General features: G+C 48.0%; 1 protein-coding gene across 2 annotated transcripts in view; it reads right to left on the reverse strand.

The window, feature by feature from the left end:
- FARP2 (FERM, ARH/RhoGEF and pleckstrin domain protein 2) overlaps positions 1-5,485 on the reverse strand; it is a 76,733-nt gene extending 71,248 nt beyond the window's left edge. For both annotated transcript variants that reach the window (XM_059479588.1, XM_059479589.1), the window contains exons 1-2: positions 5,410-5,485; positions 465-688 (exon numbers count right to left, since the gene is read on the reverse strand). In XM_059479588.1, the coding sequence (XP_059335571.1) occupies positions 465-668 (204 nt within the window). In that variant the 5' untranslated portion in view covers positions 669-688; positions 5,410-5,485. The remainder of the gene's footprint in view (positions 1-464; positions 689-5,409) is intronic.
- Between the last annotated feature and the right edge of the window lie 8,410 nt (positions 5,486-13,895).

Here is a 13,895-nt window from a genome sequence, read left to right on the forward strand (position 1 = left end):
TTGGTGCATCCCTCCTAAAGCATGCTGGCAATCAAAGACTTTCAAATAAGAGCAAGTTTACTTGGAGAGGATACAAACCCTTAAAATAATTAATATACAGCAGTAACTAAGGCAAAGCTCTTGTGCTCTCCCAGCTGCCAAATTGACAAAGCTGCATGCAGCTCAGGAAGCAAGAACATTTTGGCAGGAGACAGTTGCTGCTCCCCCAAAGCAAACAACAAACAAAAACTCTCCTTACAGTATGTGCTTGGATTTAAAGTCTGTTAAAAACACAAAACATCTGTTATACTTGAAAGATTTTAAAAAACAAGCCATGCAACTGCTATCACTGCTTGTAAGCAGGTAAATCCCAACAGGAATCTGCATGGCTCAAAATGCCCCAGCTCTCTACAGAGGCACATCCTTGTGAGCTTTAAATTCTCAGAGGCTCAGTGTGCTTGAAGTCAGGTTTAAATCTCTCTTACCTCAATGTCAAGAACTTCCACTGTGTTGTCCAACATCTTGATTTTGACGGGGAGGTCGCGCTCGTGCGCCTTGGCGGGCGATGAGGCCATGGCAGGCAGGAGGTTCTGCCCTGGCTCCAAGGTGCTCACTCCTGAGCTCTTCTGGGCACCCAAACGAGAGCCTGGAGTCTGCAGAACTCTGTAGGTTCCTTCTATCTCTCCCATCTTCCAACAGCAAGCAGAGTCTGTAGAAATATGGAAGGAAATAGAGGGTTAGGGTTACAGCCTGAAAGATTTTACACTGACATTGTGGATGGAAATACAAATACCACTCAGTGAAGCACTATCACAAAATCCTTATTTAACATTCTTTATCCCACTAGCAAAATCACTAAGAAAGCTAATGAAGCTCTGGACAGGGCTTGGAGCAACCTGGTCTAGGGGAAGGTGTCCCTGCCCATGGGAGAGGTTGGAACAAGATGAGCTTTAGGGTCCCTTCCAACCCAAACCGTGCTATAATGACTAAAATCCAAGAGCTGGGAAGAAAAACCAACCATTCTGAACCATGGTTAAGAAATGGGATAGTCAAACTTGTGCCTTCTGCCCTCTCAACATGAACATTTTTGGTTGTGACAAGGTTTTTCTGCTGATGAGCCTCCTCCCACCAGCAGCATGAGCACCGGGGACAAGAAGGTACCCAACCATCCCACTGACTGCACACTGAGATAACAGAACTATTAACTTCCTGCACCCCCAAAATGATGATTCATGCAAAACCTCAGCTGCTGGCAGCTCAGAGGCTTCATCAGGCACTGCTACAAGGTAACAGTTCCTCACCTCACCAGGAAATTTGTGCTATATCCACATTTTCCCACATCAGTGGGAAAAAATCTCAGTTACAGACACTGGTGAGTGTAGGCTGACTCCTACACAGGAGCCTTGCTGTCACAGCTTGGTGGCAGCTGTGCAGAGCCAATCTTTAATTTGACATGGGAAAAATGTCCCACGAGGCTGTCCCAGCTCTGCCATGCCACCAGGGCAGTGGTGACGTTTGCATGGGGAACCACAGTGGGGCCACACAAAGGTGAGGCCTGTGTGCTCAGAATGCAGCACTGCCCCTGCCCCGTGCCCACCCCTGGCACTGAGCATTTGGCAGCAGGAGCACACAGGGAGGCTGCCTGGGCCTTTTGGGTGAGTCACCCAAACACCACAGTGTGTGCCAACACAAGAGTGTGTGGTACTGCAGTGGGACAGCTTCACTCCAAAGGAGGGACAGGTTATTGTTTTAGTAAAAGTGTTTTGTCAGAAAAGAAGAAAGGCAGCTCATGACAACACTCCTTTGTCTCTGTGCTCAGAGTAGGTAGGCAGCCTACTGCAAGGATCTGAATGAAGCCAGCCCTAGATGTCCTTACTAATTGCTTGGGGGTGTTTATGTTTCAATTCTCACACACATCAAGACTGGTCAAATGTCTTCCTAGCTTGCAGCCCAGTGCATTTTAACATTTGGGGGGTTTTATTTTTATACTTGTAGATCCCTGTAGAGATAAACTTACTCCAGAAGGGCAGAAAGATGCCTCCCCACCTAATCACAGCCACCACAAGATTTGTGTGGCCTCTGAGCCCCTGCAGAGCCCTGACCAAGCAGCACAGATGAGAGCACCCAGAGATGTCACCAGCCTCCCATGCAACAAGAAAGTGTGACAATCACAGAATAATTATGACTGAAAAAGTCTCTGACATCATCAGGTCCAACCCCTAACCCAGCACTGCCTACACCACCAAACCATGTCCCCAAGTGCCCCATCCACACATGTTTGAACACTTCAGGGATGGAGACTCCACCACAGCCCTAGGAAGCCTGTTCCAATGCCTGACCAACCTTTCAGTGAATAAATTTTCCCTGATATTGAATGTAAATGTCCTCTAACACAGCTTGAGGCCATTTCCTCTTGGCTGCCCCTTGTTCCCTGGGGGCAGAGCCTGACCCCCACTTGGCTGCACCCTCCTGTCAGGGAGTTACAGAGAGCAAGAAGGTTCCCCCTGAGCCTCCTGTTCTCCAGGCTGAGCTCCCTCAGCTGTGCCTCGCCTTTCTTGCTCTCCAGACCCTTCCCCAGCTCCACTGCCCAACTCTAGACATGCACCAGGGACCCAAAACCAAACCCAGCATGAAGGATGAGCTTAACCCTAAAAGTGGGCACACACTGCCCTGTGCCCAGCTTTGGGTGACAAATAATCATTAAGTTTTTTTCTTAGGGTGTTTCGTGTGTATTCTTTGGCTGAACTTCTTGGTCCGTGTGGCCACACAGCCAAGGAGGAAAACTTTTAGGTCATAAATTTTAAAAGCACCCTAACAACAAAATTCAGAGGTGTAAACTGGGTATCTCTTTCTGCTAACTGCTAATCTGAAGGAAAACCAGAGCTTGATCTGGTCACCTGTATCCCCTTGTTATCATGTCCCTTATCAGGTAATCCCATGGTAAATTTTTGCTGTTGGCATTCAGAAGCCCATGATCACCTGGAGCTGCCCAGGATCAGTCACACTCCTCACAGGGCTCTTTATTAGCCAGCCACTCTTAAAATTAGTGCTCCAGGAGCACTCATTCCCTCCTGAATAAACAGCTCCTGGAAGAGACACACACTGCAGTTACTCAAAAGGAAAAAAATGCAAGCAGCAAGAGCAGAGGCAGCAGCAGGAACAGCCCTGCAGAGCCTCAGCAGCCTCCCCTCCAGCTGGAGGCAGCTGCTGCCCCAAGGAAGGCAGGCAGGCCACCCAAGGCCAGGCTCAGGGGGAGCTCCTGGGCACTCTCCAGCTTTGGTCACCAGCCAGGAGAGACCAGAGTCACACCAAACAGGAACTGCACGTGTCAAAGTCCCTCCACACCGGTGGTAACAGGAAAAGTGAACTCAGTGGGGCTTGATCTCACGTCTCAGTGATGAGATGTTCCTAAAAATATTTCCAATATTCAGCTTTTAAAGGCCAAACAAGCACTGGGCACAACACACATGTGCAGAAGCATGATGCATAGAACAGCAGTGGAGCATCCCCCCCATGGCACATCCTGCTCCCTGCCAGGGCACCCCACTGGTGCCACCAGAGCTGCTGACAACCCCCAGATATCCCAGTCTGCTCCCTCTGCCTCCACCACCCCATGTGTGAGGAGTGCCAGCCAAGCCAAGCACTATCTCCAGTTTCTCCACCACAGCTACAGAGGGTGTTTTAAGTACTCTGACTACACATATGACGTTTCTGGACAAAACCCACAGTGTCATGGCTCAGGAAACACTTCAGTTCAAGGGGCTGACTATGAAAGGAGGAGGAAAATGAGCTAGAGACAGGCTGCAAGCTCCAAGAACACAGAATTTCTACAGGCAGAGCAGAACATCCAACCAAGAGCCTCCTGCCATGAGTGAGCCACAACAAGACCTCAACAATGCAAAACTAAAATACAATATCACCACAACACTGGTGTTCTGGCATAAAAAAATCTTCCTTGCATTGCCTCTCCCTGAACTTGCTTGCACCTAGTCTTTCTCCTGATCATTTCCTACAAATTGGGACCCAGGGACTAAAGTTAAATCTGCTCCCTGAAGCACAGTGACTGAATGAGTGCTGCTCTCAGCCCTAAATGAAGGAGCAAACAAAACAAAATTTAGGTAGCAGTATATTCTTTTCATTTTTACCAGGTGCTTTGCAAAATACCTTTTAAGTCACAATGAGTTTCATCTTCTATTTGGATGGAATAAACATATTTTTCAGAAGCAAGACAGCGTTTTCAGCTACCAGCAAATCTGGAAAGGCAGCTTATATCTAAGGATATGCAAGATCATGGAAATATAGAGTGGCATGGGTTAAAGGAACTTTAAAGCCCACCTTGTTCCAACCCCCTCCCATGGGCAGGGACACCTTCCACTAGACCAGTTTACTTCTAGCCCCTTCAATCTGGCTTTGCACACTTGGATGACACCAAGGGCTTTCCAAGGAGCTCCTCTGAGCACGGTGTCTTTTGGTCAGTGGTCCATGGCAGGGTCCATGCTCCATCCCTCACCCATGCAGGAGGCAGATCTGAAGCGAGGCCAGTTCCCCAGCAGTGTGAACAGGGTGTTAATTCCAATAGCTACACACGGAGCAGCAAGGAAGTACAAAAGAGCAAACTTGTCTCTCTTAACTCTTTAAGCCACAGCCACCCTGAGCCACAGCTACACTGAGCTGACACAAATGATGCACCAGGAATCCATCACCGCAGCGAAGACGGTGAAGATTCCGAGTGCTCCATGGTGAGAGGAGCGATGTCTCTCCCTGAGCCGCACCTCAGGCTCCCCTAGGGCCCGTCCCAGCTCACGGCCCCGAAGGGTTCCATGGCTCTCCCTGCACACGCCGGCCGGGACGGAGCAGGATGGGCGGGGACAGCGGGGAATGTCCGCGGCCGGTCCCGGCCAGGTGAGCGGCGCTTCAGCAGCGCCTCTCGGACCGAGCAGCCGGGCCCGGCAGGACGCTCCCGGCCCGGGTCCCCGCACGGAGGCGGTCAGGGACGGGCTGTGCCGGGGACGGGCCGTGCCGGGGCGCGGCTGCCCTCACACTCGCAGCCCGGCAGGGCAGGGGCGAAGCCGCCCAGGCCGGACCTGCGGCAGCCCCAGCGAAGGCGCTTTCTAAGCCCCGGGGAAGCCGCTCCCCAGGCCCCGGCAGCCTCCGAGCCGGCGCCTCGTCCCGGCGCTGGCCGAGCGCGGCCCGCAGACCCCGTTCCGTTCCCCGGCCCGGCTCCCACACGAGCGCCGCGGGCCGGGGCCGCACCGCCGGCAGCGGCGGAAGCGCGGCCGCGCAGGCGGGGCCGAGCCACCGGCCTGGGGCGCCGCTCGCCGGCAGCGCCGCTCCGGCCCCCTCAGCTCCCGCCCCGCGCCCGCTCCCCGCGCTCCGGCCCCGGCCCGGTTCGGTTCGGTTCGCGGCCCGGAGCCGCCGCCCCGCGCTCACCTCCAGGCCGGGCCCGCTCCGCCGCCGCCCGCGCTCACACCGGCCCCGAGCGGCCCCGCCCCGCCCCGCCCGGCTGTGGGCAGCGGGACCGGGGCGGGACCGGCCCCACCCTGCGGGCGGGTAACGGGGCCCGGGGCAGGGCCCGCGGCTCGCTCCGCGCACGGAGCTCAGCGGGATACAGAACACAGACACACACCGAGCCCTCCCGCTGCCACACCGTCCCGCCGGGATCAGAGAATTATTTTATACCGAAACGGAACCCAAAGTGGGGTTTTGCAGCACGAGGAAGGCTTTAAAATAACATTTTCATGCGAAGCTGAAGGACAGGCTGCTGCACAAGACCTGCACCCCAAAAAGAGGCACATGAGATCCCCCAGTGCCACCACAGACATCCATCAGGCGCACCCCACAGATCTCACTTGCTCAGGGAAACACCACCCTGGGGGACAACACCACGCCAGTAACCAGCCCCAGGCCAAGTAGTGAAAATTTTAGGTCTTGACTAGGTTAAATTTTTCACATGTGAATTTTAAGTGGGGATAGAAACAGACTCAGCGCTACAGAACAGAAAAGGTGGGTGCTGCACAGGGGCATTGGGAAGTGTTGTTGGCCAAAGGAGCTGAAAAACACAAAAGCAGCAGCATCCTCCTCCTCCTCCTCCCTCCCCAGCCAGCAAGCCCTCACTGACACACACAAGAACAAAACACTGTAGGAAATTCAGCACAGGACAAACAGATCTTTGCACCGTCTGGATTTCATCAGCTCTAAAGCTAAGGCCAAGGCTGGCAGATAACAGGACAGCCAGGAAAAGAGCTCTTCCTGAAAAGGGCCACCTTTCACAACCCTGAGTCACCCACAGCTCACTACAGTCTGCTCTTCAAGACAAGAAGCAACAGGAATGAGAGAAATCCTCGGGTTTCTCTAGATATGGATTGTTGGAAAATAGCATGAGAATTGCAAGGAGCCATCTTGTTTCTGAGAACTTGACCTTTTCACAGCAATATGAAAAACAAAATATTGGCATAGCATATGACTTTGGTAATAAAAAGCACATAAATTATGCAGAACAGCACTTTCAAACAGAAGCAGCTTCATTACTCTCACTCACAAAAAGGCAGCTTGCAAATTTAGTGAGTAATTCCTGACTAACAGCATTCTCATCTCTTCAAAAGAACAAAAGACACAAGGTTTTAAAAAATACACCCCATGATTTTTTCTCCTTTAAAAATGATGTGGAGCTGAAGAATCTCATGGATACAGAAAAAAAACATAAATAGGAAAGTTGCAAAATTGTACACAACATTTTAGAGAACTCCATTTATAAGACCAATGGTGATTTCAGTCAGGTGAAGTGCTTTCATTACTGACAGGCTGTTTCAGTATCTTATTTGCATGGCTTTTTATTTGCAGCCTAACTGCTAATACACTTTCACATCCTTCAAAGTGCCGACACTTCAGAGTCATCTCCATCTCAATCACTTTCTTTAACATCTAAAAAGAGCACTAAAGTTTTCTTGTGCAAAAAAGCAGCTGCCACTAAGTCAGAGAACAAATCTGATGTGATCACTTTAAAGCCACACACCACCACACTCAGGGGTGGAAGGAAAAATTACAGATGTGGCAGAGCCTTTAGAAACATCAACACCCTGCTGCTGCTCTTTATGCTTCACTCAAGAGTCCTGACTTTGTTGCTTACCAAAAACACAGGTAATTTACTGAACTGAAACAATGCAGTAAGGAAAAGGCACAAAGGTTCACTGTTTAATTGTCCTCATCCTGAACACATAAGAACAAGCTCATTTCTGACCTGTCTACTCAAACAAACAAAAAAAATCTTTTCTATCAGAGAATTCCAGAATAGTTTGGGATGGAAAGGACCTAAAAACCATCCAGTTTCAACTCCTCTGCATGGGCAGGGACACCTTCCACTATCCCAGGTAGCTCCAAGCCTCATCCAACCTGGCCTTGGACACTTCCAGGGCTGGAGCAGCCACAGGGTACAATTAGGAAGGGCCATATGAGGTTGAACTTCTGTTCTATACACTCAATCATTTATTAAATCCTCAGCATCTCTAACAAAAAACATGCTTGAGATCTGGTGTTTGGTGATTTTGAAAACCAAAAGAGGGAGTGGATGGTTATCTCTACCAGACTCAGCAGTATGTTCTTCACAGCTGTCCACAAAGACTTTTAAGTTTCTGTAATAGCCATGAAATCAAACTTTTCAGCCATCCAAGCAGTGTTTGAAGCCTTTACAGGAGGAGGACGAAGTTGAGAGACCAAAACTAGAAGAAGAATGTCATTACACATGAAAGCCAGCTGTTGCTGATGCAGTGTCAGGACAAAGCACAGCTTTCTCCTTTTGAGATAAAAACTGATAACAAGGTGTAACTCTTTCACTCAAGTAATACAACAGATAATCTGCACCACATTCTCCTCTTGGTCTGAGCAGGACAATTCAAATTACCCTTTCATGACACTGTAATATAAATTTTTTCTTTAATCACCCTCTGGATGAGGTTAGAGGAAGTCCTTCAAAGCAGACTTCTTATCCAACCAAGATAACAGCCGGGAAAGCTTCTTTTTGTTCCGATCCTTCACCATGACAAAGAGAAACTCTGCAGGCTGAAAATGGTGATTTTGTCAGCACATATTTTCCAAATACACACTACAAAGCTCTGTCTCTCAGAGGTCTCCATCTCATAAGAACAAGGCAAGCAGTTTCAAATGCTTACATTGTGTCTTCCCTGCTGTCTACAGCAGCAAGCTGGCACAGCTGAGAGCAAAATTATTTACAACCACTTCAGCCAGTATTTTATACCATGTGCACCAAACGGAGCCACATGTCACCAGTTCACATTTCCAGTGTGTTGTGTTGTGCATTCCACAATGACAACACACATGGGCACACCAAGAATGATGAGGAAGATGGATTGATATGGGTTTCACTGCAGGTGGGTCACTGAAAGCACCAGAATCCCTTTGGGGGCTGTTCACAGACTTTGACTGCCACAGTTCACTGCCATTTTCTTGCTTTAGTTCAAGTCAGAGCCTTGTATGACAATTCTTCCATCTGTTACTGCCTGGAGATATTCAACAATTTCCTGTAGGCATCATTAACTTAAGCCTAAGTATCACCTAGGACTAACTGGAAGGGCTGAGAGCTTTCTCCACCAGATGATCACTTTTGAGGACATGGTGACACTGCACCACCTGCAGAGCACCTCAGAGCTCCACCAGGGGAAAAAATCACTTTTGCACAAGTGTGTTTACATGTTAGATGAAAAGTCATGACAATTAGTGAGCACCCTGGCTGTGTTTCTGGTCTGGAAGTGTTTCAGCCCTGAAGAGTTCAGCCTGTAATGGCCTGTGCAGCAGAACCAGACAGAGACCACTTGTCTTGCCTCCCACATCACCTTGGACATGTCAGCAGGGACCAGTCTGCAGGACCAACAAGTCATTCCTCAAGCTGCCTCATCACTGAATAACAAGTTCTCTACCCGACAGTCACAAAGACCATAAGTTTGTTTTTTAAATTGCAAAATCAGGTCAATTTCAGGAATTTTAATCAGGTGGTGCTCTGTACTAACAGCCCACCAGTACTTCAGGTGGTAGAAAAACTGAAAAGAGTGAAATCATAAAATCTGACCAATCCACTAACTCTCATTAGCAAATGACAAAAGACTCAAGTCAAGGTGAACAGGAATTGCTGGATAAGCAGAGATATGATCCACACAATGAGCATAAAGACTGAATAACACAGCCATACCTGTACATGCCACTTACCAGAATTACTCTCTTACTCCAGGCTCACTTACTGTTAAAATTTACTGAAAGCAAAAGAGAAATCCTGTTCTTCAGCAGCAATGAATGAAGATGCTTCAAAATGGTCAGAATGCACCTCCTTCTACTGGCAGAGATGGAATGGCAAAGGCACTCAGCAGCAGCAGTATCCTGCTAAACCAACTGATTTCTGTGCTACAGATACTTGTAAACTCTGTGGTTGGGATTTTACACTTCCAAACTTAAATAATTCTGCTCCCCACAATCATGGTCCAGCACTTCTCCCAGAAGGAAATCTTTGAGCTTCTCATTGTTCCCCTTTGGAGTATTTTTCAAAAGCTCTTCTATACACACTGCAACTTTGAATTACATTGGCCTTTATAAAGCACAAAGTCCACCAGCCTTAGACCATGACCTGGAATTAAACCCTCATTATTAACCAATTCTTTAGAACAGGCCTAGGTATTTATGTACAGGAAAGACTTCTGCTAACAGAAAAACCCCAAGAGGCTGCAATCCCTTTTTGCAATCACCTACTTTGACTTTCATAATTACATCTCTATTTTAACTTGGCTCTCATGGTGAAGGTGGCAATTAGAACAAGTAAATTAAGCACAGCATATGTTCCTACCTGCACACACAGACACACTCACTCAGCAGCTCCTCTCAGTCTGACTGGTGAACTCGTCCAAGCACGTCCTCCCTGCCCAGAAGGTACAGTCTGTAGCCAGCAGCAGTTCTGAAGCCACAGCACAAAAATAAAGAGCACAGACAAGCTACAAACTGCAATAAAACAGAGCTGCTGAGCCACAACCCTGCAACAAAAGTCCAGGTAAAAATCTGACAACTGTGTCTGCTGTGTTCTTATCCACAGGTAACAGCTGAGACACGGACAATCCCTTATTGCCCCCACGTGGTGCACCAATCTTACTGCACAAAAGCACAAATAGGCCCAGAATTCCTCTGAATTTGCTTTAAATTGAATCCAAAGGTTTTTTGATAGATGTTAGTTCTGTGACTAACAGCCTGAACGTTAAGCTGCTACCAAATAGTCTTTTCTGCAATTATACTGATTTTTTCCTCTCTCACACTTAATAATGTCTGCACACTGAGGGCAACAAAACATGTCTCAAGCAGCAATGCCTGAACACCACCTCCCAAAAAAATTGAGAGTGCCAAAAAGCTCACCCTGCCTTTTATTTTTTTATTATTTTTTAAATCCCATTGAGGTTCATCTCATTTCCCTGCCCATCAAATCAGCCTGGCTTTTGTTACCTCAGAGAAGTTGCACAAGGGTTCAAGTCAGTCATGCCTTGTACAATGCCTCAAAGATGTACATGAAAAATGTCTCTGTGTGTTTGAAGGGGTGGGGAACAAGACATCCCCAGACAGAAACCACTGCACCCCCACAATCTGAAATTCTGACAAGAAAGATCAACTCATCCTCACATACCAATCAACTTTAGTCAACAAATGCACAAATGCCCAGTTAAATATAAAAGAGAAAAAGGCCAAGTTTTATTTCATGCACAGGAACTTAGAATAATAAAAGGATAAATTTAGGATCTCCAAGCACTAGACATGGATAAGCTTGGCAATTACTTTACTGCCAGATAAACCACAGTTGAGGCTGTCAGTAACACCAACTCTGCTGCATTAACATCTGCTCATTTCAGAAATGAGGCAGCCAAACACAGATTGCTGGCAAAACAAACTGGTGGATTCCCCACTCTGCCCTCAACCCAAGGGCTGTTCCAGCTGTTGGTGCCAGGACACAGAGCACAGCAGTGCCACTGCTGCCCTGACACAGCCCCTGAGCTGAGCCCAGCTGTCAGACACATGGACAGCCACCCCTGCCATGCTGTTTCCATGTTTTAAAGCAGCCTGGGACTATTTGCTGGGCAGGAAAGAAAAATTCAAACCAGTTTTCTTGTGCTGGGTGCAAACTTTCAAAGAGATTGAAATATTCCTGGAGAGCCCAATTGTTCTCTGCAGGGAAGAAACTCTGAACTCAGAGTAAGTACCACTACAGGAACAGCTCAGCCTAGGTTTTGGGCTCTCCTCTATGGAAAAGCTTCTTAAAAGTAAAAATAAATGAAAAATTAAAAAAACCCAAGGAAATTGGAAATTGCAAGGCACAGAAGTGAGCATGTTCTGAACAAAACCTTTTACTGTCAGTGCCTTTTTTTCTCTCTTTTTTAATAAATATGCTATTGAAGCAGCACAGGATCAGGTTTAATGAGAGTTTTGCATTAGCTCTCGTGGGTGTGTATATTTACCTATTTTATAGAATACACTGAGTTACCTTCACGACACTTGTGAGCTCCTATACTTCCTACATGGGTTTTTCCCCATGAATTTTTGGCTTCTGCTTTTAAAAATGAGGCAATTCCTTATTGTCCCACCAGCTTCAAACTGCATGTCAATAAAACCAGGGGGACAGCCAGGTTGAAGCACTTTAAGCATGATGCCTCAACATGGTGAAGTTCCTAATGGAAAGCACATCTTACAACTCAGATCTCCCTGACTTTTTGTCATTTTTTTGTGTATGTGACTTACAGGGCTGAACAGAAATTTCTGTTTGGCAACGTGGATCACTCTTGGAACAAAGCCTTAAACCTGACACCATTTACATCACATGAGAGCCAGGGAGGGCTGGGATGGAGCAAAACCAACCAGCTCCATCAGTTCTACAGAACTGTTTACTGCAGGTCTCAAAGGGAGCAGGATAAGCCTCAGGCTTGGGAGAGAGTAGAGCTCCTCATTCTTTTCCTGCCTAGGAGTTCAGTGTTTCCTACAGCAGTAAGTGCTGCACTGCTTCCTCTGTGGGACTGCTCCATAAAGCCAGGCAGGATGGCTGCAGAGCTGGGTCTGCTCTCACCCTTTTGGGGCAGCTCCCCAAAAGTGTGCTGTTCTCTCTCTGAGGTAGCCCTGGAACAAAGCCCTAAACCTGACACCATTTACATCCCATGAGATGTGCAAAGCTGAGAGCCAGGGAGGGCTGGGATGGAGCAAAACCAACCAGCTCCATCAGTTCTACAGAACTGTTTACTGCAGGTCTCAAAGGGAACAGGATAAGCCCCAGGCTTGGCAGAGAGAGCAGAGCTCCTCACTCCTCATTCTTTTCCTGCCTAGGAGTTCAGTGTTTCCTACAGCAGTAAGTGCTGCACTGCTTTCTGTGTGGCACTGCTCCATAAAGCCAGGCAGGATGGCTGCAGGGCTGGGTCTGCTCTCACCCTTTTAGGGGAGCTCCCCAAAAGTGTGCTGTTCTCTCACTGAGGGAGCTGGACACCTCCTCTGCCTTGCTGGACTGACAGGCTCTCATTCCTGTGGGTGGGAGTGAAATTCATTTGCCTTCTGCATTTATAGCACCGAAACTAAACTTGCAAACACACAGCTCCATCAGATCTTGCCTTGCTAAATGCTGCAGAAACTCCACGAGGCACCTGAAACTTGGGCACACCCTGCTGTGGCTGTGAGCCAGGCCCAGGTGATCCCATCATGTCTGGGCTGCCCTGGCAGGGTGTCTGGCCATCACACCACTCCTTAGACAAAGCTCTTCCTCCTCATACTCCATTCCCAGTTTCTGGGTTTCACCTGTAATGACATCAAATGTAACTTCACTGCACACATGCTCACCTGGGCACTGTGACAACAGCCTGGTGCCAGCACCCTTCAAGTCTTCATATAAAAGGACACACTAGAAGGTGACAGCACCTCCCATTTTTTGGATTATGAAGGGATTCTTTAGGAAACAACTACACACCAAGGGCTGCTCCAGCACAGGGACAACCCCTGCTTCACAGGTAAACTGACCTGCAGTGCCAGCCCCATGCCTTTGGGGCTGTCCACAGGAACAGCAGCTCAGAGCCTCATTCAGCATCTCTGGTGGCAGCCATGGCAGGAACAGGGCTTCAGAACAACAAGCTGCTCATCAAACTGTTATCTCTGCTGAGAAATTGCCCTTGGGAATCGTGGGCTGTGGGAAAATCTCTATGGCAAGCTGAGTTATGAAGTGTTTTAATCACAGCTTTCTTGCACTGCAGGAATCCTTTAAGCATTTCTTTCTGGCTTTCTCTGACAGCAGGAGCCCTGTGTTAAGCTCTTTGAGCTCTATTCCATACTCAGCATTGAGAGAAAACAGCAAATAGGGAAGAGCACATAATTCCATGGAGTCCTTTGCACTGAATTCCAGTACAATGTCCTTCCAAGCAATGGTTTCAGCTCTTCCCAAAGCCTTTATGGATTATATTCTTGCACATTCCGAGCAATTACCACCTCATTTCTCCTCTAGTTCAGACACTTCCCTAAAACATGCAGCATTTCAGGATCTACTACAAAGTGTCCAGAGAAAGGCAGGAAAAGTTACATTTTTCATTTTTCTTTACTCAGATGTCAGGAAACAAAGGTTTATAGATATTTTGTTCACTTTTCTTTCTCTTTTTGTAACACTAGATCTGTGTAACAAGCTAGCAAAATGCTGCTAGAAATCCTTCTCCAAGGCCCAGAAGCCAGATAAACCAGCAAGAGCCCCACAGAGAGGCCAACAGAACAGACACAGGAGGTGTGCTCAGCCCTGCCCAAACACTCAGAAAGATCCAGACAATATTTGGCAGTGTGGAGCAGGAGAGCTGCCTGAAAAAGGCACTTCTCTGTACCCATGCTGTCCACTGAGACAGAAACAGTAAAGGACTCAAGTGATA

The sequence above is a fragment of the Ammospiza nelsoni genome, chromosome 10 (assembly GCF_027579445.1).
Source record: "Ammospiza nelsoni isolate bAmmNel1 chromosome 10, bAmmNel1.pri, whole genome shotgun sequence".
NCBI classification, from domain to species: domain Eukaryota; kingdom Metazoa; phylum Chordata; class Aves; order Passeriformes; family Passerellidae; genus Ammospiza; species Ammospiza nelsoni.